General features: G+C 43.8%; 2 protein-coding genes across 5 annotated transcripts in view; one reads left to right on the plus strand and one right to left on the minus strand.

Moving 5' to 3' along the window:
- Window positions 1-1,824: 1,824 nt before the first annotated feature.
- On the minus strand, window positions 1,825-15,718 carry EXD2 (exonuclease 3'-5' domain containing 2). Of its 4 annotated transcripts, none has more exons than XM_069949147.1 (10): window positions 15,683-15,718; window positions 13,292-13,556; window positions 10,573-10,921; window positions 8,181-8,437; window positions 7,053-7,179; window positions 6,635-6,900; window positions 5,584-5,690; window positions 5,371-5,506; window positions 3,852-4,208; window positions 1,825-2,958 (listed from the first exon to the last, which is right to left on the minus strand). In XM_069949147.1, the coding sequence occupies exons 2-10, from the start codon at window positions 13,330-13,332 to the stop codon at window positions 2,742-2,744; spliced, it is 1,857 nt and encodes a 618-aa protein (XP_069805248.1). In that variant the 5' UTR covers window positions 13,333-13,556; window positions 15,683-15,718; the 3' UTR covers window positions 1,825-2,741. The 4 variants fall into 4 exon arrangements, with proteins under 4 accessions (XP_069805248.1, XP_069805249.1, XP_069805250.1 ...); XM_069949148.1 differs by lacking the exon at window positions 15,683-15,718 and adding an exon at window positions 15,435-15,518; XM_069949149.1 differs by lacking the exons at window positions 13,292-13,556; window positions 15,683-15,718 and adding an exon at window positions 12,096-12,134.
- Window positions 14,870-26,880, plus strand: part of DCAF5 (DDB1 and CUL4 associated factor 5) — a 47,823-nt gene continuing 35,812 nt past the window's right edge. Inside the window, exons 1-2 of the mRNA XM_069949146.1 lie at window positions 14,870-15,347; window positions 21,174-21,317. Of these exons, the coding sequence (XP_069805247.1) occupies window positions 15,140-15,347; window positions 21,174-21,317 (352 nt within the window). The 5' untranslated portion in view covers window positions 14,870-15,139. The remainder of the gene's footprint in view (window positions 15,348-21,173; window positions 21,318-26,880) is intronic.

Consider the following 26,880-nt stretch of genomic DNA (forward strand, 5'->3'; position numbering starts at 1 on the left):
ATATATATATATATATATATATATATACACAACACTTTATCTAAATCAAATTAAAACTCATAAGAACATAAACATGTCACTACACACTTACACATCAATCTTACATCAATCTCTGTATATACAACTCTTAATGTTGCAAATCGTATATTGCAGGATATGGACTTGATAGCTATTTATAGATTAAAATTCATATAATGCGATTAAAATTCGTATATACGGTTAAATCTACATGTAGTTATTGCATGCGTTGCGGTTAAAACCGCATGCGACTAATGCAGGGCCCTTGCAAGTCGCCGTGATTTATTACTACTGTATTTAAACCAAGTCAGTTGTCACTGTTTTGTTTTATCAGTTCAATATAAGTTGTAATATATAGTGGTGCTTATTAGCGTTTTCACAGAAATATGTTTAAAAAAAAATCGGTGGAAATCCACCTCTCACCGGTCCGGGGACTCTGAATCTGTGAGGTCTGCGGCCGCAGACTGTGGGGAGCAGACAGGGGGTTGTTTATATGAGAATGTCATCCGGAACCCTCCTCGTTTTCTATGTTCCTCGTATCATGTGTACGGGGTCTTGTTTAGCGTACTGTCCGGTTTGGAGCTGAATGCTCGGTTGTCTCTCCTGACACAGATCGGTGTTTACCCTTGAGTGCTGCTCCCGTGTTCTCAGTCAGCGTGGGAATATTTGCAATGCATCCACTGCGCAGTGGGACCGGTGGTAGTGGGACCGGTGGTAGGTGGTTCTCAGTAGATCTTTGTAGTACATTCAGTAGTGGTAGCAACTCTTTATAGACGCGTTTCAGAGCACTGCTCAGCTCTTTCCTCAGTAAGGAGTTGCAACTCATTACTGAGGAAAAAGCCGAGCAGTGCTCTTAAACGCTATTGAACTGATAAAACAGAACAGTGACAACTGACTTAGTTTAAATACAGTAGTAATAAATCACGGTGACTTGCAAAGGCCCTGCATTAGTCGCATGCGGTTTTAACCGCAACGCATGCAATAACTACATGCAGATTTAACCGTATCGCATTATATGAATTTAAATCTATAAATAGCTATCAAGACCATATCCTGCAATATATGATTTGCAACCTTACGAGTTATATATACACATAGATTGATGTGTAAGCTTGTATTGACATGTTTATTTATATGTTTATCTATATGATCTTATGAATTTTAAATTGATTTAGATAAAGTGTATATATATATATATATATATATATATATATATATATATATATATATATATATATACACACACTTGTGATTCAATTATACCTTGAGATTTATATTCGTCCCAAAAATATCACATTAGGGGTATTGCTAGAGAGCCTACTAATTATACATTCATATTCTAATGTAGTGAGGGTGCCCATGCTCATTTCACACCACTCAGTTTGGACAGCATAACAAAGTTGCCAGGTTCAGTTTGTTCATAGCCTACATTGTATAGTCATTCTTTGCTAAAGGTTTTGTATTGTTTCTCTTCAGCATCTTGCACTATTCCCCACAGTGCAGGCTGCTGTGTCCTGTTCGGACTAGATGTCTGACTGCTTGGTCTTCAGGCCCACCATTTTCCCTTGAGCATTCTTCTAAGCATATGAGAAAAGGTGACAAAATCATCTCAACTTCCCCAAGTGCACTGCACTACATTCACATGTAGTTTCATTTTATCGCCCTTATATAACACCCATAAGTGTACAGGACTTCTTCTGGAAGACGCCGCAAATGAATCTTAATACAGACATCGGGGGAAATGTTGTCTGCACCATATCCACTACATAAGCATAACAGACAGAAAAGAACATTAGGACAAGCAACTAATATTAAACACTTTATGCTTTTTATATACATTGTTTTAAGAAAATCATATTTCTCCACACAAGTAATAAATAAGTCACATGGGAGAATTAAAAAAAATAAATAGGGAAATGCACATAGAACAGGGAATCCCGTTCCATGCTTCACAGTACGACAATTTTTTTTTTTGTTTTTTTTATATTTATATATAAACAGAAAAATCGACCTTAAAGAGAAACTAAATCCAAGAAAATAATTAAGGCGTTACAATTAAAAGCATGTTGTCTTCAGCCAACATTAGAAACTAGAGTGCCTGGATCAAGACGATCAGTCATTAAAATGACTACAGTGGCCTTTATACAAACCAATGCTTAAGCAGGCACATAACCCGAACAAAAGGGCTTTATGCATAAAAACCCAAGTGCAGAGCCAACACGGATATCACCCAATGCAACCTGATGCTTGCCTTCATTTTCTAACCACCACAAGACATGACAGGTTGCCACAAGGGAGACCAATGCTCTTAACTGCACCAGTTTTAACACATGACCCACTGGGGTTGTTAAGCTAAAATCAGAAGACACCAGGGGTTGGCTGAGACATCATACAATTAATAGGAATAGTTCTCTCTAACAAACTAGCTCAGCATAGCACTCACCATGCCAGCTGGATGCCATGACTGAAGGTAAAAAGGTTCTTTATAGTTAAGCTTCACAGTATTTCATGCTTTGCTACGGAGCTGAAACAGTATTGTTTTAAAAATAAACATATACCCAGCAAAAGTGGGGCGCCATTTCAAAACTAGATAACATCAATGCCATCATTGCTAGCATTGTAGAAGAGTCAGTCAATTCAGCAAAGCACCAGGCTTGTCATAAACGGAGGTCCAAGTGTCTATCGGAGCCCTTACATTGTAAACGGTCCATAGTCTGAGCTTCTTAACCAAGCTGAATAGGCAGGTCTTCGCCATATTTTTTTATAAGTTTACTATGATTATGATCAACACACCACTGCTGCGGAAGGAATTTTGGGGACATCTTGTCCAAAAAGTGTTGGCGCCAGCGTTTCTCCAATTCCATAAGAGATTTCAGGCCACCCTTTGCATAGCATTGCACGACTTTCAGTCCATGAGGAGTATAGGTCTCATTGCAGATTCTGGAGGGTAAACCAAAGAGGTCACCGTTTAGTAGACAATATTTATTACATACACAATATCAGTGTGTAGGAGTGGACAAGGAGAAATTTGTAACAGACAGGTTTCACACTAAAATACAGGTACAATTGTGCATCCATAATATGGATGTAAGTCGTAACAGGACTGCTGAAAGTTCGATCCATTGGACCAGGACATGCAGCTGTAAAAAAAAGACAGACAAAAACCATGTCCAAATTACGCCACCATGAAGTTGGCCTTCAGCACTCTTCGCATTGGAGCTGCTCCTAGTGGTCATCCAGGTCTATCACCTCCCTGCAGATGATTGGCCGAGTCTCAGGGCGTCTAATAGACAACCCCTGGCTGCATAATCACACCAATCTGGTATTCACTCCCATTATTAAAACTACATGGCTCCTACACACATTAAAGACTACACATTAACTACACCAGTTGACAAGTACTGGGAGAATTGAGATTTTTATTTTATTTTTTTATAAAAGTGAAAAAGTCTGACACCAGTTCATTTGAAAGAAAACATTTTTGTGAACTACCCTTTTAAGGCTTTATTCTGACAGACATCACATAAGGACTACCCAGTATTTCCATTGTGCAAAGTGGTCAAGGGGCTGGGCTGCAACCTTATCAAACTGCTGACTGGTTGAGGTGCCAGGACACAGACCCTAGATGCAAAATAAATGTAAATCCACACCTAGCCAATTTATGAATCACCTTTTTGAGCCCAAGCCAGAACTGGGTCCAACAAGGAGTTAGAGAAATACAAAAAAGGACGGACTCCTTTTATTCCTGCATTCTTTTGATGCCTCACACTGTATAGAAATTGTGAGCCCTCATGTCAGACTGTCTGGCGACGTCTGAAAGAAATTGATCTTACCTGGTCTCCAGATTGGCAGCCTCCTTTAGCGTCTCCTCAGTAACTTCATCAGTATAGTAAAACGCTCTGATCTCAGACATCAGTTCTTCTCTACGGCTCTCAGGCAGCTTAGATGCATTGAGAAGAGCTCTTGCCGCTGAACGCACCTGCCTCCTTGTAGGATCCTCCAACATACGCACCCCCTCCTCACAGCCAATGGGGGCAGAGAATTCTGTTGCTAGATGCTGTTTAAAGTTGTTATCATAGTAATTTGAGACAGCATGACAAGCTGTGCAGAGCAGCAGGACATCGTGAGAATTATGGTCCTTCATCTGGATAGGAAAGTGGCGTCTGTACTCATGAGGAACAATGTTCTTCCTACAGAGGAGGAGATAGGGGGTTCAACAAGGTTAAGTTCTATACCAGTGTTACAAACAAAGCGATCATTTAACGTCTGATCACATAATTACAGCTGTTAAGTAGCTAGTTAACAACCAGGGATAGATTGCCTCCCCTTCTAAACTATCCCTGCACACCAACAAACTTGGACTGTGCTATACTGCAGTTTCCTGCACAGCTGGAGGTTGGTATTGGTAAAAGAACCAATACTACATGCTCTTGCCTGCAGATCCTATGGGGTTCAGGAAGCAGGCATTCACCCTCCCTTATATAGCAGTTTAGCACTACTGCAAACGTCTGGAAAATTTATCCAGATTTCTCAGAAAATCTGGATTATCTTCCTGACCCATTGGCTTGAACTGGGCACAGACACCATTCAGGATTTTTCCCTGAAGAGGGTCCGCTCCAGAAAGAGGCCTGTAAAACAGAGCAGGTCCATTTTAGCCAAAATCAAATGCTGAAACTTCTGGGTTCAGACAGGCTTGAACATGCGTTAAGAGGATGAACCATCAGGTACACTCAAACATTAATTGAACGGCACTGGCATGGGAAAGGGGGTGCCGCGGTCCTTTTTATGAACCTCGGCCCGGTTCCCGCATACGGTGCCATTCTATTCAAGGTAACTGGGCCGAGTCGAAGCACTGGAGGCAGGCCAGCCCACCCCCAGTGGGAGGACACCCCTCCATGACGCGGCTGCACTGATTCTAATAGAGCCACGTCATGGAGGGGCAGCACCGCCTTCCCCAGCCCAGCGCCACTCAATTCATGTGTAATTTTAAAAGAGTGTACACCTGATGGTACAGGTTGCGCTCATCTCTAGTTAACAGTATGACAGTAACTGAATTATTGCAAGGTGTACTATTATATCTGCCATAGCGTCAGATAAGTGCCCCACCTCTGGGACCCACAGATATTCCCAACAACATGAGTTGCAGAAACAGTGTGGCCTGTAGGTCTATGCTGTTTAGACAACTCTTGATTAGTCTCAATGGGAGTTACATAACCTGTACACTACAGCCAGGTCAGACAGGACTAAGGCACCATTTCAAGATACAAGTCCCAGCACAGACAAGACACTTATGCATGTTTGTCAGGGTTTGCTTATTTCATAAGACAAATGGGTATAGATCATTACACTCACCGTATATAGGATTCTTTCTTGCCACAAACCACACAGAGATTTTCCTTAACAGTGAGGTAGTAATCCACACTTGACTCTGGACGACCAGAAGGCTCAAAGCGTAGTCGCACTACAAATGGATTACTGCTGATCAAGTCTATGAAAAACACAAACATAAGATCAGTCAAAGCCAAAATAAGGATACAATAAGATGCCACACAAAGCACCACTGACCTCCAATGCCTTTATCCAGATACCACTGGGCTTTCTTCCTATCACATGTGCATAGCGGCTGTCCATCAGGAGCATGCAGGAAACAGTTATCATACAGTGGCGACTTCCTGCAAGGGCAAAATACAATGGACACCATTAAAATAAGAATTACATTTATAAGAATCCATCATTTGCAATAGTCTTTAGAACGGACAGTGGAAAGCTTACACTCTGCTGCTTTCACCGATGGCTACATGAGGTTACCAATAATCCCATCAACATGACATAATAGGTTGTGTGGGACATTACAATTCAGCTATATTCACTTGGAACAGGGTGGCAAGGGCTATGTTTATCTAATGTGTGTTCTACGGGGGTAAGGTAAGGCGAAGCCTGGCAGCAGCTTACCTCTCTAAGGAACAGACAACAGGTCATAAATGAAAGACTTAAGCCCCTATTCCACGGGCCGACTGGAATCAATCGTTGCTGTATGAGTCGTTTGTCTTTCAACATGCTTGAAAGACAAAACGCAACGATCAGCCGACATGAACGGTGTTGGCTGATCATTGCCTTCTATTTCACATAACTATTATCGGCCGATGATCGTTCAGTGGAATAGGACCTTAAGATTTCTCCTCTTTTCCAAATCCCTTCCTGGCTTTGGCTGAAAGAATCTATCAGATAAAAACTGTTGTTGTAGTAGGGCCCGGAGAACAAAAGGGGTCTGGCAAGGGGTCTGGCAGTGGACGGGGTCTGACTGAGTGTTAACGCCTCAGGAACCCATCACTTTATACTGATGGGCGACCCACCGCCAGCAGCAGACTTTGTCCACATCAGTATAAATTGTGTGGAGACCTCAAAAAGAAAACCATCAGTACTAATATGCATATGCACACAGACCCACCTCTGACAGTCCTAAATTTTATATATTTTTTTTTTTAAACCAAAAAGTCAGATCGCAGATCTATGCATATACCTTAGTAGTCACCTTTATCAGACAAGAGACAAACATTGCAGGGTCAAACAGCTTATTAACCCAAACTAATGTTATGAAATCTGCAGGCTGGCATACCTTACTGAATAACCTACTCCCAGAGGTTTCTTCTTATGTCTGCGAGGATCTCCCTGGGCATTAGATGCAGATTGTTCTATAGATCCTTCCTTCTTCTGTTTTGAAATGACATTTACAACACCTTTCCCTTTAAACGGAACATCAACCAGACCTTGGCACTTGCCCAGGAAATACTCCCATGCCGTGGGAGACTCCGAAGTGAAGAATCCAAGTAACTGAAGGAAGAGTGCAACAGAAACCTGGGCATCCCTGGCAGCATAACACACCTGTATGGACAAAAAGACATTATGAAGCCCCCCAGATAGCATAACCCTGCAGTTCTTATGTGTAAAGTAAAAATATGTAAGTTGTCCCTTTTGCTAGAATTGCCCCTGCAAATAGCTTAGGACATAAGGCAAATGCAAGACTGTATACATACCTGATCCTGTGTGAACTCTTCGGCATCCCAGTTACTACAGCGAAGCTGAAAGGATTTATCCAGAGGATAGCACAGGATGGTTTCAGACAGACTTTTAAGACTGAGGCTGTTCTGGAAAATGTCCCTCCTGAATAAAGTAATAAAGGATTACAATTACTTTATAACATTACCTTAGTTTTTTTGCTGTCTAATGTATAAAAAGAATAAAAATTCAACATCAGAGGCAAGTGCTGAAACATGTTCTTTTCTAATTGTAATTTAGCCTGTTGTACACTATGCAGGCTGCCATCGTGGCCGAGCGGTTTTTAACAGCACTTGAGGAAATACTTTACAGCAAGTCAAATGGCCCCTATGACACAATAGAAAGGACCTGTGATATTCAGATGAACGAGAAAGGCTTCAGGACGTTCTCTGGGAACTTTACAGTGGTCGTTCTATAGGGATATGGAGTCAAGCACAATAGCTTTATGTGTACCTCTGTTATCTATACACTGGTGTCATCTCTAGCAATACACCATCAATGATTCTCAGTTCTCTCTCACATCCTGTCCCCATCCAACATACATCGCTCATATTAGGGGGCAGAATAGGAAAATCTATACCTACATAATCCGAAGTGTAATTTGCAAAGTTTTAGGCACATTCTTGCAGTCTCATTTTGTTAATATTTAATTAGTGAATGAGACATGAGAGAAGCACTCATCTATACAAAGCGCTTCGCTCATCAAGGCTGCAGCCTTTCAGTGCCGCTCTGCTCTGACACGCCAGACAGGATGCCAGGAAAAGCTGGATCCAGTCCTGGGAGACTTCTCCCAGCTTCCCAGGATTGGACCAAGCTTTCTCCTGGCACCCGGAGCAGCTCTAAAAGGTAGTCGGCATGTTGAGTGGGGTGCTGATCAAAGGAAGTGCATCGCTTGGTTTAGAGGAGCGCTTTGCTCATCTCTAGTGAATGGATGTTGAGCTGTAGTAACCCAGCACAGCCACTACACAATGTTTGGAGCGGTGTAGTTAGAGTTAACACCCAAGAAATCAGATGTTTATGGCTTATAATCGAGGCAAGGCTACCTATAAGAAAACACAGAACATAGATGCAAGAGAAAAGATAAAAAAATAAAAATAGCCGCCTACCTATGTCTCATTGCCAGGTAGCGTATATCCACAGTGCCCTTCACAGACAGGCCATAGTCATTCATGAGTTTTGAAGCATCTTCCCAACAACCAACACCTACTTTCAGAACACCGCTGTTTGCTAGTAGAGTTATTAGGGTCTTTGGGATGTTGTAGGCAGTGCTGGCCAACCGGGGCAAACGAACCAGGACACAAAGGCCACTGTGGGAGGCCATCTGTAGCAGGGAGATCGGGTTTGTTCTCCCATCTACAGACACCTGGAGGAAAAGAAAAACAGTGGTAAAGATACACATTTTGTTAATAAGTAAACAATACCGAAGCACAGGAGTAATCTAAAGGCTCTCATGCATATCTACTATAGCTCATGGGCCATTTTCTCCCCTCAGATATGGCGCTTGTATTAAGAAAAAAAAAAAAACCCTACAATGCCCCATGCCGCCAACTAAGAAAATGTCAAAATAAGCTCTCCAGTGACACCATGCACAGGATCCTATACTGTAGCTGACAGCCACACAGCAGAGACCACTTCCTGTGCATTACACAAGTGTCAATTTCTGGTGGTCCCAATGGGGACAAAGACCCATGCACAGTAATTAAGTTTATAGATGCGGCTGAGCTGGGATTAAACAAGTTACACTGCAGGGAAGCTGCTTGTGAGTAGGCACTATATGGGGAACTAAAGGTGCATATAATAAAGACTCTAAGCACTATTAATAAGGTGCCAAGATTCCAAAGAGAATGAGCAGATCAGCACAAGAGAAGCCACTATTGATCACTAAAAGCAGTACATATATATTCTGAAAGAAATGAAACACACTGCTTGCATCTGCCATTGGGTTACTACTGCTACTACAGGACATAGGCACAGATGAAGTACATACAGTAGGTTAAGTTGTTGTACTCTATAGAAACCTGTTCGATCCATCCAGAAGCCATTTTCCAGCAGCAAATTCTTAAGATACATTGGCTACCTGACATCTGGGATATATCCAGCCCTGATGCACAGAGAACTACAGCAGTCTGGAAGCTGTACAAACCCAAAGAACATACTCCATATGAGTAAAATTACTTTTTTCACAACTAGATGTGTATTTCCAACCTGTCAGGGAAAGATTCTACATAGCAGTCACGATTTAGATTGATAAAACGCCACCAACATTAAGGTATACTGCAAATCAGCACCATTTTGTTGGCTCATAATGGCCATGTAGGATAGGATAGGTTTGATTTTACCCCATGGATAGTATATTAAATTAAACCACCTCTGGACTAACTGATCTTACAGCCCAAGCTCTAATGTCTAAGGCTACAGTCACACGTCAGTATTTTTCATCTGTTTCTACAGACCGTAACCCATTATTTTCTATGGTGCTATTCATACATCCAGTAAATTTGCGGATCCGCAATAAAAAAAAAAAAAAAAAAAAAAGAGGACATGTTTTAATACGGTCCGTGATTACGGAACTGAGGCCTTATTCACACACAAGTATGTTTTCCTAGATGAAAATCTGGATCCTCTATTTTTCATCCGCAAAAAAAAAAAATCTGTATTGTGTTAAGTATTTTTAGCGTTTTTTTGCGATCAGCAAAAAAAAAAAACAGTGTAGTGTCACCTGGTTATCTGGGGGTCATTCTACAGTTTAGGAAATTTCTGGCAGGAGGAGCTTGGTGATGTCACAAAAAACAGATCAGTGATATGGATGGTTTTGCAGATTGCAATGTACTCTCCGCAAATTTTGTGCTCTCCATAGACTTCTATTGGGTTGTCTGTGCCGTAATTACAGACCGTACTACAACATGTCAGGTTTTTTTTCGTCACGGATTGCGGATCCGCAAAAAACTGGATGCATCAATTGCACCGAAAATAATGGGTTGTAATGGATTACATTTTTTTCCTGGTCCGGGAAAACAGATGAAAAATACTGACGTGTGAATTAGGCCTGACACCGCCAATAGAAGTCTATGGAGAGTGCAAAATTTGCTGAATGTAAAATTTCCATCAACAAAACCATCCGTATCACTGATCCGTTTTTTTATGACATCACCAAACTCCTCCTGCCAGAAATATCCTGCCTGATAGAAATTACTAAAATGGCTCCCAGATGACTAATCTTTTTTGGGGGGGGGGGGGGACAACTAATGACAATTTTTGCCATCCCCTGTTTTCTTCACTACACTCTTTTTGCAGATCCACAAAAAAAACAGATAAAAATAAGGAACACAATACAGATGCAAAACTGGAAGTAAGGATGCAGATTTTCATCCTCGAAAAGATACTGACGTGTGAATGTAGCCTTAGGTTTATGTAGTCATCTGCCAGGATTTATGAGTGTGGACACACCCTTACTCCATTTGATAGAAGGCAAAAACTGCTACAACACTAAACACATACCCACTCGCAGTCCATGCCAAGTACCGGGTACACGTCAAGATCTTTCTGTAATAAAGGCCACACCACATCCCATTCTTCAGTCTTTGAGACTATCTTCACATCAGCCTGCAGGATTTTCTCCACTGAGAACACCACGCTCTCTCTTTCTAATGGCTGCTGTACACCATGATGAGAGTCTTGGACTTCTGTGATCAGTGCAGTACACAAGTCCTTCTTATCAACACTCGTATACAACTGTCGCCTCCGGCGTTTAATAAGCTTCCACAGGATTAGGCATCCTACTGTAGTACCCACCAAAGAGGCAACACCAAGGGTTAAACCTGCATGCCTGGGCATTCTGCTGAAATACCTGTTAAAAAGTCAAAACAAGAATGAAGGACATTTTTATTTACTTGAAGGATGCATCTTTCTGCTTTAGTTCTGTGATGTTGGTTCACATGTAGCCGTAATGTGCCATTTGGCAAAAGTACATGAGTGCCTGCAGCATGACCTAGTGCTGTTTACACAGGTGGATTCTAAGGCCTTGTTATCCATGAGATCACATACAGCTTAATATATTGCTGTGCACAGCAACTATAGCTCAGGAGTAGGGATGAGAGAATTTACAGAAGAGAAGTGAAGTGCCTCATTAGAATTGGCTAGCAGCTTGTCAGGCCTCTGGCTTTAAAACCTGCGTCGCTCCGCTCCAGGTGCTAGGAAAAGCTGGAAAGACTTCCCAGTTTCTGAGGACTGGATCCAACTTTTCCCAGCAGCTTCAAAGCCAGAGGCCTGACAATCCTAACAAAGCGATTTGCTTCGTTCCCACTGTAAGTTCGCTCATGCCTACTCGGTTAATAATGTATCAAAAAGTCACAGTGCAACTCTAACCTGAATGCCTCCCCTGAACCAAGTACTCAATCCAATACTAATAATACAATACTAATCCAAGTACTCAAATATCAAAGCTAGAGATTGGGAGTGTTAATATATACCACACACACACACAGATGTACATTCCTACATCTGCTGCAGATTTAGTGTACATTACAGCACAACATTAACCATAGTGCTACATGGAGGTGGTCATGTGACTCACAATAATCTGGCCATGAGACACCACATCCACCATCTTTAGTGTGCCACTATCGAATATCCATACACAAGAATACATACACTTGTAGTGCAGAGATCTCCAACTAGTGATTTAGCTGTTTGGAAACTACAGCCACCAACTATCAGGACATGATGGGAGTTATGTTTTTTTTAAAATAGACTAATATTGATATGGAGTTACATGGGCTAAATAAAAAGTAGTACTCAGAGTAACCCTGTAAGCGTCCTGTGAGAAGACCAGTCGCACAATCACCATTCACACTACAAACTCTTCCACACTGAGCAATATTAACAATGGAAAAAAAGAATGAAAAAAAAAACCCACACACACCCGTAAACGAGCACAAGACGCAAAAGCCTGAACAAGCGAAACAGCAGCACAGGAGAAGACGGAACAGCAGGAAAACAAGCGCACAGGAGCCACAACTTACACACTGCCTGCGTTCCACCGCTTCCACGATTCACTTCCTGTTCCTGAAATGACGTCAGCGCGTTCAATGCGTACGCCTCTTATACGTAAAGTGACGTCCTCTTAACCCCTACTAGTCCAGCACTAGAGCAGATACAATAGCAGGTCCCGGGCAATCCATCACCTATGTGTATGGAGAGAAGCGATGTCCCCTGTCCTCCCTGGTCACACCTCGCAGAGCTCTCTCACATACCTGGGCTCTTACACACTTATTTGTCACACACTCCTGTGTCTTTTCCTTTGTTGCCCAGAGCAACCGGCGAGAGAGACAGAAAACAAAGAATATTCCTAGTGTAGACTCCTTGATAAATGACCTCCTTTGTCTCTTAGGCTGCGTGCACACTACGGAATTGCCACATATAACCCGCGGCGTATTCCGTCGCTCGTCCCCGCACGCGGCGGCGCGCTTTTCCACCGGTGCCATAGACACTGTTCTATGCACGGGCGGATTCCGCGTTCCGCCAAAAGAATTGACATGTCAATTCTTTCGACGGAACGCGGAATCCGCCCGTGCATAGAACAGTGTCTATGGCACCGGCGGAAAAGCGCGCCGGGGACGAGCGACGGAATATGCCGCGGGTTATACGCGGCTATTCCGTAGTGTGCACGCACCCTTATGCTTTGTTACCCCCCCATGTATCAGACCTTTGGGGGGTCTGACCAATGTGACCCCAACCATGTAGAGAACAGGCCTGAGCATAGCAGTGACCCAGGGCTGCCAGCACTCCATCACCTAGGGGGCTGGGGGGATACCTGGGTACCCCACTTAGTCCTATAGACAATGAAACTGGCCAAAATGGAGTTGGGGCCTGTTCTCTGGATTGTGGTGGTCCCACTGGTAAGACCCCCACCACCGATCTGATATGTTTCCATATATCTTGTGGATTATTTTAAGTCGGAGTACCCCTTTAATTCTTTTATTTTTATACAAAATATGTCTATGATAATTTGTGGATGACCACCAGTATGACCACCAATTGGCTGGCTTCACACTGCATTTTTGCTTCCATTCACTGCCTTAACTTCATTACGTTTTATGTTGCTGAATATGCTATTATATGCAGCAGAAAAACTATAGAGATGCCATATATATATATATATATATATATATATATATATATATATATATATGTGTGTGTGTGTTAGTGAAAAGCTGACCTCTCAGAAACCTGGACGACGGCTATGATAGATACAACCATAGGTCATAGGTAGTATCCATGTTTTCCAGTACTCCCTAGGGCAGCATCCAACCTTTGCCGCCGTGGGGGGATCAAACGCTGAGGGTTCAGATAACGCTGCCGAACCCAATCAGACAGGTCCGCTCAACATAATATCATCTGTAGTGAAGAAATCGGGTTCTGTTTGGGATCCAACAACAGTAAAGTTGGAGTATGGAGGCCTCGTGGTGAGCAGTCAGTCCTGCCTGCATTGTGGGATGAAAGAGCACAAGAGAATCATTTATTTCATACAACTAGTTGTAAACTCAAAAAGACAATAAATGATACAATAAATATATATATATATATATATATATATATATATCACTTTAAAGCGAATGTACCACTAGTGCATCTCTTTTTTGTTTTTTTACATGAACAGACCACTGGTGCAGGGATGTCAGTGCTGCGGTCCTACTTTTTGGACCACCGACCGGCGGCGGTCTATTGCCAGGCATGAAGCACCGGAGGTGGGCCCGGCAGCCCTCAGTGTGGCGATCTCCCCTCTGTGATGCGGCTCCACGGATTCTAGTGAAGCTGCATCACAGAGGGGAGGGGGGTTTGTCACACTGGGGCTTGTGGGCCCACCTCCTGTACTTCATGCCCGGCAATAGACCGGCGCAGGAACCAGGCGGCGGTCCTTTCCAAAGAAAGGACCATGGCACTGGCATCCCCGCACTGGAGGTCTGTTCATGTAAATGATGTGGAAGGGTCACACTGTGAGGTGATGGGGGGCACACTGTGAGGTGATGTGGGGGGGGACACTGTGAGGTGATGGGTGGGCACACTGTGAGGTAATTTGGGGGGATACTGTGAGGTGATGTGGGGGGGGCACACTGTGAGATGATGTGGGGGGGCACACTGTGAGGTGATGTTTTAGGGGGAGCACACTGAGGTGATGTGGGGGGGGGCACACTGTAAGGTGATGTGGGGGGGCACACTGTGAGGTAATGTTGGGGGGAGCACACTGTGAGGTGATGTGGGGGGGGGCACACTGTGAGGTGATGGGGGGCAAACTGTGAGGTGATGTGGGGGGGCACACTGTGAGGTGATGTTGGGGGGCACACACTGTGAGGTGATGCTGGGGGGGGGCACACTGTGAGGTGATGTGGGGGGGCACACTGTGAGGTGATGTGGGGGGCACACTGTGAGGTGATGTGGGGGGCGCACGGTGAGGTGATGTTGGGGGGAGCACACTGTGAGGTGATGCTGTGGGGGGGCACACTAAGAGGTGATGTGGGGGGGCACACTGTGAGGTGATGTGGGGGGGCACACTGTGAGGTGATGTGGGGGAGCACACTGTGAGGTGATGCTCGGGGGGGGGGCACACTGTGAGGTGATGTGGGGGGGCACACTGTGAGGTGATGCTCGGGGGGGGGGCACACTGTGAGGTGATGTGGGGGGGCACACTGTGAGGTGATGCTCGGGGGGGGGGGGCGCACTGTGAGATGATGCTGGGGGGGGGGGGGCGCACTGTGAGGTGATGCTGGGGGGGGGGGGGGGGGGGCACACTGTGAGGTGATGCTGGGATGCATATTGGCGGCTAATGTCGTGGTGACACATTGTCCGGATCTTCCTGTCTCAGTACAGCCCGGTATTCGGACAGGCCGCTGTCTGAGCTCCCAGGGACGGTCAGGGGGGAGGAAGCGGAGGATCAGCTGAGGAGGGAGGAGGAGGAGCTCGGATCGGCCCCGCAACTTGTGTCTAAACAGCTCGCTGCTTCCCTAGCTGCCATGTCTGTATGACGAGTCCCGGATCACAGGGCGAGCCCGGGCCGTGAGCTGCCGCCATGAGAAGGGACGGGGGATGCGGCATGAGGTCGGTGGTCGGCTTCTTGTCCCGGAGGGGCCTACACGGGGACCCCCTGCTGAAGGAGGACTTACAGCGGCGGAGGCTGCAGGCCTGCAGGAACCTCTATAAGAAGGACCTGCTCGGCCACTTCGGCTGTGTCAATGCTATCGAGTTCTCCAACAACGGTGGACACATGCTGGTGTCAGGCAAGTGACCGGCAGACCCCGACCTGTGCCTGGCCGCACCCCGCGCCCACCCCTCGTCTGCACTTGTACGGCCTAGCAGTCTGCTACCTGTGGCTACAGCTGTTGTGGAACTACAACTCCCAGCACGCCCTGACCGCAGAGCCAAAGGTGGCCGACCATTGGCCTGTATGGTGTGTGGCTCCTCAGCTGTTGCATAACTACGACTCCCAGCCTTCAGCTGTCCAGGTATGTTGGGAGTCCTAGTTTTGCATGAGTCACAGGAGATCACTGGCCTGTACGGACAAATAGCAGCTCAGCTGTGTCCCTGCAGGCGTATAGGAGATCTCCATTATCACCTGTCAGGGAGAGCCGAGGGGCTTCCTCCTCTGGGGGCCTTATAAGTCACAATCTCATTGGCCTCATGAAGTATTGTGTGTTTATCCATACGGATGTGTGTGATCAGTGCTGGAGGGGTCACTACATCTGCCAGGCTCTTCACACCCCTCTCCCTTACACATGGGATTGATCAGTAATCTGTACATGTGATCCCATCAGCAGCCTGACTGAGCTGCCACATCACTGTCATTTAAAGGGAAACTGGCCTCACTATTATGCCGCCTAAACAGCAGCTCGTTGGTGTGGTCCGCGGTGGCTTCAATGAATAAATGTCTCCTTATATGCTAAAATGGAGCGATCTATGAATTAAGGTGGGGAAAAGCCCTTAAAGGGGTTGTCTGGTGTAATAACGCTGTCCAGGTGGGACCAAGCACTGTCGGGATGGATATGGTGTGAGATCTAGTCAGTATAAGTTTTTATTAATTTTTTTTTTTTTTTTTGTCCATACACACACGACAGACAACTACTTTAAAAAAAAAGCCTACAATCTTCGGAGTCTTATCAGCTGTAGGTTTCTTTTTTAAGAAATACAGTATGTCAGATGATAATTGTAGTAGATAGGTGTGTAGTGTACAAAATCAGCCAAACATTTTCTTGTGGTTGTTCAGCTTAAAGTGTCACTGTCGTATGAAAAAAAAAAAATTTGACACGTTTTAGAGACTTGTCAAAAGTTTTGATGGGTCCAGGTGTGAGTGTTCAGACCCGTACTGATCGTGAGAAGGAGCGGGAAGAGTATGCGCTGCAGCACGGTTCGCTCCCGCTCTGTGTCAGTGAAAGAGTCGGGCTTCATAGACTTACATTAGGAGCCCGACTTATCACATGATACAAAGCCAGGAGAGGATCACAATTAGCTCAGACCTGGAATGATTACAACTTTTGACATGTCTCTATGACATGTCAAAAGTTTTTTTCAAATGACAGCTACACTTTACTGGTCAATAACAGCACTGTCACTTAAAACCTTTTTGACATGTTGACATTTTTAATTGGTTGTGATCTCTAAAACAAGCAAGAAGTGGTGCCCGCTCATGCACTCCACAGCTTACTGCCTTTTCTACCTGAGCTCCATAGACTTAGGCCTAGTTCACACATTCCATAGGATGCCCATAGCTACTCACAGCCTACAGAAAGGGCATCCCTAGGTTGTCCACAATGCATGGACCTATTCTACACAGACTAGTGATCCTGCCCTTTATTCTTGTGGCGCGGTCACGGCCTTGTAACATGTACGGAATGTGTCAATTTAAATGAATCCTGGTGTACTACAGAATGTGAGAATGTGGCTTTTTAATCAACAAGGCAGCAAGTGAAGGGCATGACCATCTGCTTCTTCCTGCTCCTTATAGAGCTCAATAGGGGTTTGAACCCTCAGGTCCGAGGAACCAAGTGTTACTTTGTAATGACAGGGACACAGGGGTAATATATATATATAGAGAGAGAGATCCTATTCTTACCTAACCACACTCCTCCAAGGGGCTCCTGCGGCATGTTTGGGTAGCCCACTCAATGAGACTGGACAGCGTTGTGACCTGTGATTGGCTGAGTAGGCTGTCTCTGCATCATAGATGAGTCCGTCTCAGAAGTGGTGGCAGAGCGTTCTAGGGATCTAAAGATTCCACAGGAGGGAGAGCATGGTGAAGTAAGGATAGGCTGTCTATGATGCGGCTCCATTAGAATCCATGAAGCCCGTTCATAGAGGGGCGGGGGTTTCCTCCCACTGGGGGAGGGCCGGCCACCTCCAGTACTTCAGATTCGGCCAGTGCCTGGGAATAGAACGGCGCTGTACAAACTAACTGGACCGCAGTTAAAAAAAAAAAAAAAAAAAAAAAAGGACCTTGGCACCGGCTTCCCCTCCATCAGCGCCATTCTATCCATGGGCAAAGCTGAAAGCGAATGTACCTGATGGTACATTCGCTTTGCATATTTTAGTGGTAATTCTCTGTTTATTGAATTTTACAATTTTAACAGGAAAAGTACCTAACATAAAAGTAGAAACACATAGTGATGAAAACACAAACACTGGTTACCTCACTTATACAGTAAGGAAAAAAATGCTCTATAGAAACAGTGTAAACAATATCGTTTGGCGTATAAAGCATAATGAAAATGATGAGCACCTGTACATCTATTCTGTTCAGGAAGTTTTCCTATGTCCATTAAAACACTTATTATTGGTATGCCGCCTGTCCTTGTAGATTCTTGTGGCTCCGTCCTGAGCTGTAATAGTATATTATGTGTAAGCAGGACTGTTATGATCACAACACATGAGCAAAAACTCACATTGTTTATTCCTCCAAGAGAAAAAAAAAATTCTTAGAAATCCTTACTAACTGGGCAGCTATATGTGTGCTGCTTCTATGTTCCCGCAGGTCGTAGTGTAAATCTCTCAGCGTTTCCTGCTTGTTCACTGTTCTGGTATTTGAGCCGCACCATGTCTTAGTTACAGCTACTTCCTTGAGTTATGTAAATAGAAATAACTATGGCAGAAATGTGCGTGCTGTATCCCTGCATAAGGAAATTTACATTCATAGCCCTGGGTGCCATCCTCCTCTACCTGGTAGCTGGTATGGTGTATGTAACTATGAACCAAGCTGTTTTAGCCGTTGTTTATGCTAAGCCTACATTCTGTCGAGTTTCATTTCAGCGGTATATTATAGTCTGTGACTTTGGGAAAAAGAAAGTCGAGTAATTTTTGATTATGGTCGGGACAGCCATCTTATGTGTTGCTGTTACTATGTATTGCGGAGTTGATGGTGTTGACACTCCGCGGATCAGTTTCTGATGAATACATTTTGTCTTGAACACCCCTTAAAAGTGAACCTATGACATAGAAATTGCAGTCCAATCTGCAGCAATTATATTCTAGAACAAAAGGAGTTTAGCAGATTGATATGTTTTTTATGGCAAAAGTTTCAGTATAACTTGTTATGTATTCATGTAAGACTCTTCTCATTCTGGTGTTAGTAGTCATGTGGGAGGGCCTACTCCGTGATTGATGGCCGTCTAGGGATTTGTGCATATAGAAAAAGTAGTCGGTCAGTCACTAAGCAGGACTGGGAAAGTGCCCAATCCTCAGCTGATTGGGTCTTTAGAATCTGCATTTAAATTTACCATTGTTGGCCGCACATCTTCCTGTGTAAACAGGGTTATGTGTGGTCGGTTACGATAAAAGGAAATATTAATATATCGGTGCTGTCAGTTTACAGATCCCAAGCAGCAGTGTGTACTTACATCCGCACTGCTTGTGATCCAGTGTGTCTCTTCAGTCCGGCCACCGGCTGTATCTTCTGGCCCTGCCTCCCCCAGAATGATTGACAGCCATAGGAGGCAGGGCCCGAAGATACAGCCAGAGGCCTGAGGACTGCACAGTGGGATGCCGGCTGAAAAGCAGCGAGTTACGTATAGACTGCTTGTGATCTGGAAACTGTCAGCACAGATATATAAATATCCTTTATGTACACTATATCCTAAATACAAATATGTGCTTTAATTGTCTAGGGCTGCATGAACGATACAAGGATTGTTGGTGCAGCCTGGAACAAGGCTCACTGTCTGTCATAATTATCAGAGATTACTCATGTCATGAGTCATGTAACCACCTAAGTTCTGTGGGCAGTACTGACTCCAGGATTAGTTCCCCACAATGTCAGATCCCTATTTAGCACCATGCGATCGCTAAACTATGGGCAATAATAAATTGATGGCCTTTCCTGTGGATGTTGACCCCGGGCTCCCTCGCTGATCAGCTGTTGGCATAGCTGTCAGCATTACACAGTGAACTGCACCGGAGGTATTTAGCCCCATTCATTGTGTTGGGGCTGGGCTTGGTTACTGCAACTCTGGTCAAAACTTGTATACCCTAGGAAAATTATCCAAACGTTGTTACCATCTGACTAAGTTGGAGCCATTGGGACAAGTGCCTGTCCATGCTCCGATACATCAGCACCCCATCCTGACATTTTGCCAGTATATACCTGCCATGGAGGCCACAACCGTGATGTGAACATTGCCTCAAATCCCATTCATTTGAACAGGAGCTGAGCTGCAGTAACCAGGCTCGGCCACTATGCAGTGAACGGAGCCAACTGCTTCCAGCCTGATTCACTGTGTAGGGTGAACACCACAGCTGTATTCTGAGGATAGGCCTTCAATTGTGTTTGCCTACAAAACCCCTTTATCAGTTTAAAGTAACCTGTAGAAACAATGAAATGATTACCTTTAAAAGTCCCCTAGGTTCCCAGAGGTGTCTGGCAGCAGGTTATGCCCCTATCAGCTGAGCATACATGTGGGGAATTTGTGTTTGTGGGGAATTAGTTTCGGTTGGCGGTCTGAGCCTTTAGGCTGAAGTACAATGGCTACCTTTAAATGAATTCTCTATGATACCTCTATTGTCTAATGAATAATAATCCTATGTAAATGTATCCTAACCCTCCCAGCTGTAGACAGCATCTTGTGGTGACATATAAACAGATAGGCCTGAGAATATAAGGCCCCTCCCCCTTTTCTTATCTGTCTTTATGCATAGCCATGTGCCAGCTTATCTGGCCATATACACCTAACAACCATTAACCCTAAAACAAATCATCTGATGTCACCCTGGTAACTTATAAAAGGTACACAAAAGATGATCAAAATCCACCATTTTTTTTTCTTTGAAAATTCCTTTAAATAGGGAATAAAATTCTGATATTAGAAAGTTATATAGATTTGTAAATTACTTGTCCTGCAGGAAGTGGTGTATTCTCACCAGTCTGACACAGTGCTCTCTGCTGCCTCCTCTGTCCAGAGCAGAAGAGATTTTCTATGGGGAGTTGCTGCTGCTCTGGACAGTTCCTGACATGGACAGAGGTGGCAGCAGAGAGCACTGTGTCAGACTGAAAAGAATACACCACTTCCTGCAGGACATACAGCAGCTGATAAGTACTGGAAGCTTTGAGAGTTCTTTTTTTAAATAACTTACAAATCTGTACAACTTTCTGACACCAGCTGAGTCGAAAATATTTTTTTTCTCCAGAGTACCCTTTTAAAAGTAGGGTATTTATTCAAAAAATAAATAATAAGGCTTGGGAAAGAGAGGGTGGTGTCACCTTGACAGGGATAAGCCAGTCCACTATACAAGGAAGGAGAGAGAAAATGTACAGAAATTAGGAAGGACAATTTATATCAAATGCAGGCTCAACATTTTTCTGCTACATCTGATAGATTTATACAGCTGCCTAAGGAGTAGCTATGTTTTTTTTTCTTTCATGATGGTACAAAACATTTTATATTAACAACCACAAAAGTCTGTAAGTAAATTCGAAAAAATTCAAAAGGAATATGGTTGAATAACAAAGGTATATTAACATCAGGAGCCTGTAGCCCCGCAGAACCCAAACCTGTTTCACAACATAAGCGGATATGAATACATATGTGACTTACATTAACCTCTGATTTGGTGTCTTGTTACAGGAGGAGATGACCGCCGCGTCTTGCTGTGGCATGTGGAAAAAGCAATCCAATCAAAGGCTAAGCCCATACAACTTAAAGGAGAGCATCATTCCAACATATTTTGTTTGGCATTCAATAACTGCAATACTAAGGTGTTCTCCGGAGGTAAGTTCTTAAAGGGGTTTTCTGGGAGCTTGCCGGGAAGCTAGAGAATGGGGGTCAACACAAGCCATACTAGCCCCTCCGCTCACTGCCATTCCAGAGCAGTTTCACTATGGATTCAGGTCAGGTCAGAAGTGCCCATATCTCCATATTCCTTGCACAGGACAGGACATTGCAGCCAGTTACAGGCCTCATTGGTCACATGTGCTTGTCATTGCCCATCGTAACTACTGATGCCAATGATTTTTTTTTTTTTTAATTCTTTATTTTGGGATTCCCAAAAATGGAGGAGTGGCTACAGTACCTCCGCTCCCCCCAGAGAAGTACATAAAGAAATAAAACAGAGCATAAATGTGTTAAGTGTGAGCAGAGACATAGAATAATACATACATTGTACAGAATGGTTCGCTGATTTGTCCACTAAGATCTCATAAGAAAGACCCAAAAACAGAACCACCCTAGGGTTCAAAGGGGCGTCACCGACCTCCTCCCCGAATCCACTAATGGTTCATTTACCCAGAAAGATTATCTGCCAAAGATTTGAAGCCAAAACCAGGAATGGATTTGAAAAGAGGAGAAGTCTCAGGCTTTCCTTTATGACCGGATCTCTGTTTATAGTCTGTTTCTGGCTTTGGCTTCAAATTTTAGGCAGATAATCTGTCAGATAATCTTTCTGTGTAAATGGACCCTAAGTTTTAATTTCACAAGAGGGGGGAACCTCCCCTGCCTTCAAAAGATTGGGGGACAGAAAGCAACCAAGACAAGTAACAGAAGGGGAAATATCAGAGGGGATTGAGAAGGGGGAAGTGGGGGGGAGGGAGGTGAATAGGATGGGGAGAGTAGTAGGAAGGGGAGGGTCAGGAGCAGGCGATTAGTGGCCACGAAGTCACCCCCCCGGGCAGGCACATTCTGATCATGCCGGCGAGAGTGAGGGTCCCCGTGTACTCAAGAGGAGCCCACTATCCGCTGCCTGGAGTTTCATCACTCAGCAGTGTCAGGTTGTCAGGTGAAACTTTAAATTCCATCCATGCCAACCATGTTGCAGTGAATTTGGCATTTGTTTCATGGAAGGAAGAAGTCAGATCCTCCATATGCATGATGTCGTTCATGATGCCATTGATTTGCTGTAGCCCCATGCAGAGTATATGGGCACTAGCAGCAGCACTTACAGTGTTGTTGGTGTTGGACCAGGAGTGAGCAGAAGAGTGAATATGGCTATTTTTTTTTTTTTCATTTGCTGTCCCTATATCTGTCTTGGGAATTTTAAGTAAAGCCTGGAAAACCCCTTTAATTATCCTAAGATCATTTTTTACTAAAAGCATACAAATAGCTCTTCTCTAGAGAAAAAAATCTGTCTCTAGTGCCACCTGAAGGTAACTACTCTGTAAATCAAAGACCAACCCTTAAAAGAGCCATGAAACATGACTTGAAGTGAATGTACTTTAATGGTGCGTTCACACCTACAGGATCTGCAGCTGATTTTCTGCAGCAGATTTCATTTAAATAACTGAACACAGCATCAAATCTGCACCATCAAATCTGCTGCAGATCCTGTAGGTGTGAACGCACCCTAAAGGGGTTATCCAGCACTACAAAAACATGGCCTCTTTCTTCCAGAGACAACACCATTCTTGTCTCAAGTTTAGGTGCAGGTTCTGTAATGCTGCGTTTACACGTAACGATTATCGTGCGAATTTGTGCGATAACGATCAAATTCGAACGATATTCGTACGTGTAAATGCATCGAACGATCAAACGACGAACGAGAAATCGTTCATTTTGATCTTACAACATGTTCTCAAATGGTCGTTCGCAAAAAATTCGCAGATCGTTCCGTGTAAACACTCGTTCGCCGATTTAACCAATGTGTGAAATAGGCTTAAGCGATCGCAAAATGATCGCAAAACGAATTTTCCATACGATATATCGTACCGTCTAAACGCTGAACGTTATGAAAAAAAATCGTTACTCCGCCATTGTTAATCGTACGATCGGGCCAATTATCGTTTCGTGTAAACGCAGCATAACTCAGTTCCATTGAAGTTAATGGAGCTTAATTGCAAACCACACCTGAACTGGAGAGAAAAGTAGTGCTGTCTCAAAGAAAGTAGCCATGTTTTTGTAGCGCTGGTTAACCCCTTTATGGCCAAAAAGTAGGATTTACATACCACCCTATTGGCGCCACTAGTGTGGATCTTTTTTTGAAACCGGTCACCTGGTTCACATTTTATTTGCTGGTATTGCAAAATGCTAATGAGGTCCGTTGTGCACTGGAGGCCGGTGCGGCCCGAGCAATTCAAAGGTATTAGTCCTGTTTCTAGGTTCTTTTATGGATCGGACATTGACTCAAAAGGAGGTTACCTATAGGTGGCACTAGAGAGACTATCAGACATGCCTGGGATAAACATACATGATATCTATCCTAAGATAATAAGAAAGTAACTACTAAAAGGGCAGACTAGATGGACCAAGTGTTCTTTTTTTGCCGACAATCTTCTATGATTCTGTCTGTCTACTGGCAAAGTACATCCAATTAAATGTTGCCTGTAAGGACCATATAAGACATCCCGATTAGTAATGTAAGCGAATGCCAATCTGCTAGATCGGTGCTCACTTACTGAACCTTAAGGTGTCACTGTCATTAAAAAAATTTTTTGCAGAAATCAATAGTACAGGCGATTTTAAGAATCTTTCTAATTGGGTTTATTAGCTGAAAAATGCATTTTTATCATAAAAAAGCAGTTTGAAGCTCTCCCTCCATCTTCATTGTTCTCTATTGAGAGGGGAGAGATGAGGCACCAAAACAGGACAATAAAGAGTTAATTTACAGCTACATCACCAGGCTCTCACCTCTAACATAAGCTCTGACCTCTGAATAGTGGCTTTCATCAGCTCCCTGCTGTGTAATCCTTTGCTCTCTGCTGCCGACTAATCTCCCCTCTCCATAGCACAGACAGGATCCGACTGATGTAAAACAGTTGAGATTTCCTGATTTTGAGCAGTGGGTGACAGGAAGGAGAGGAGTGGGGACCTGGGAAAACCTTTTTAAATGCATATAATGGCATAATTGCCTAATAAACCCAATTACAAAGCTTCTTAAACGCCTGGACTACTGATTTCTGCAAAAAAAAAAAAAAAAAATTTACCGACCGTGACACTTAAACCTCTTAAGGACGCATGACGTACCCGTACGTCATGCGCCCGTAAGAGGTGTTCAGAGCAGGTCCGCGTGGCCACCCCGCTCTAAACCGCCGCGGTCCCGGGTGCCCCTTGTAGCGCGGGTATTAGCGAGCACGGTCCGTTTGCCGTGCCCGCTAATACAGTTATCAGATGCAGCTGTCAAACATGACAGCTGCATCCGATTACCGGACGCAGCACATCCCTGGTGTCTAGTGGAGGAGCAATCTCCGTTACTGCTGCCGGCCAGGGACCGCTCCAAGATGGCGCCGTCCCCGGCTGAGCACTCGTTTGTTTTCGGCTGCAGCAGCCGAAAGCAAACGAGTGCCGATCTCATTGATCTTTGCTGTATAACTATACAGCAAAGATCTCAATGAGAGATCAAAGTGTATATACTAGAAGTCCCCCAGGGGGGCTTCTAGTATATGTATAAAAAAAAAAGTATTATTATAAGTAAAAAGCCCCCTCGCCTAATAAGTCTGAATCACCCCCCTTTTCCCAGGTTTTAAATAAAAGTAAATAAAAAAATAAATAAACATGTTTGCTATCGCCGCGTGCGTAATCGCCCGAACTCTTAAATAAACGGCGTTAGCACAAAAAAATCCCAAAGTGCAAAATTTGCGCATTTTTGGTCGCATCAAATCCAGAAAAAATGTAATAAAAAGCGATCAAATAGTCGTATATGCGCAATCAAGGTACTGATAAAAAGTAAACATCATGGCACAAGAAAATTACACCTGACACAGCCCCATAGACCAAAGGATAAAAGCGCTATAAGCCTGGGAATAGAGCAATTTTAAGGAACGTATATTTGTTAACAATGGTTTGAATTTTTTACAGGCCATCAGATAAAAGAAAAGTTATACATGTTATATATCATTTTAATTGTAAGGACTTGAGGAACATGCATAATAAGTCAGTTTTACCCCAGGGCGAATGGCGTAAAAACACATTCCTCCCAAATAAAAGAAATGCGTTTTTTTTGTTTTTTTTTTCAATTTCACCACACTTTGAATTTTTTTCTGGTTTCGCAGTGTACCTTATGAAAAAATTCATGCTGTCATTGCAAAGTACAATTAGTGGGGCAAAAAATAAGGGCTCATGTGGGTTTCTAGGTGGAAAAATGCAAGTGCTATGGCCTTTTAAGCACAAGGAGGAAAAAACGAAAATGCAAAAATTGAAATTGGCCCGGTCATCTAAGGGTTAAGCTAACACAACTTGATAATTGTGCAGCAAGGGCTATATATATCATTAGCGATGTCTGTGCAGCCTTTGCCCTAGTGTAAAATAGGGGGCCAAAGATTTTTAGTCTGGAATAAAAAAAAAAAAAAAAGATCAGCCGATGATAGTTTCATCAGCTGATTGTTGTCTTTATAACATTGAGTAATAATCTACCGAATCGGCCTGATTTGGCAGATTATAGCTCGGTGTAATAGGCCCCTAAGACCAGGCCCAATGTAATCAGTGAGAACCAGCACCTGCCAGAGAGCTAAATGTTGTCTTTGCACTAGGGCAGTGATTTTCAACCTTTTTTGAGCCGCGGCACACTTTTTATAATTTTTATACATTTCCGGGGCACACCACCAACCAAAATTGCACAAAATGACACTAAAACAGTACATATTATACATATAGTTAATAATATAGATTCTAAATGTATTTATACTCACTCAGTGTGAAACCTGGGCCTGTTTTCTTCTCCCCCCTGTGCTTCTCTCCACCATACTTCTCCCCCCTGCTTCTCTCCTATGCTTCTTTCCACCATACTTCTCTCCACCAAACTTCTCTCCCCTGTTTCTCCCCTATCCCCAGGTTTCTCTCCCCCATTGTTTTCTCCTGTTTCACAGGGGCACCATAGTTTGGGGAACTTTCCCCGCGGCACACCCGACCATGTGTCGCGGCACACTAGTGTGCCACGGCACACTGGTTGAAAATCACTGCACTAGGGGAGTTTTCTAAGTATAATAGAAATCGCAGATCTGTAGGGAGAGTGGGGGGCTCAATCCTCTTGTCTAATAAAACCCTTTTAACAATCAAGTTTTTATATATGGTATTTTTATGTTTTTCTTATAATATGATGTGTACAGACCAACATTCAGTATATGTAGTCACCACTGCTCAACTCCTGCTCAGGTTCTTACCCTGTTAAAAGCTGCGGTGACCTTCTTGACTGTCCACAAACTGCAAAAACTTTCATACACTATCAAGGGATGGTCACAATTCTTTTGACAGTCTAGTCTCCTATTAGCCCTTATTAAGTGCACACCACTTCCGGTTTCAAGCTTTTCTTATTCCCCTCCCTTGGTTGAACGTGATGGACATTTGTCGTTATTTCAACCATTATAACTATGTAAAATTGCAGGGCCAGCTTGTTCCACATGCATTTCCC

The sequence above is a fragment of the Dendropsophus ebraccatus genome, chromosome 13, assembly GCF_027789765.1.
Source record: "Dendropsophus ebraccatus isolate aDenEbr1 chromosome 13, aDenEbr1.pat, whole genome shotgun sequence".
In the NCBI taxonomy this organism is placed as follows: Eukaryota; Metazoa; Chordata; class Amphibia; order Anura; family Hylidae; genus Dendropsophus; species Dendropsophus ebraccatus.

Excerpts from the sequence above, each read along its gene's own strand:
- EXD2 (XM_069949147.1), bottom strand. The coding sequence starts at position 13,332 with ATGGTTGTATCTATCATAGCCGTCGTCCAGGTTTCTGAGAG. Across the intron at positions 8,438-10,572 it reads TTGGCATGGACTGCGAGTGG|GTGTCTGTAGATGGGAGAAC; the intron begins GTATGTGTTTAG and ends CTTTTCCTCCAG. Across the intron at positions 5,691-6,634 it reads GGAGTAGGTTATTCAGTAAG|GAAGTCGCCACTGTATGATA; the intron begins GTATGCCAGCCT and ends TTGCCCTTGCAG.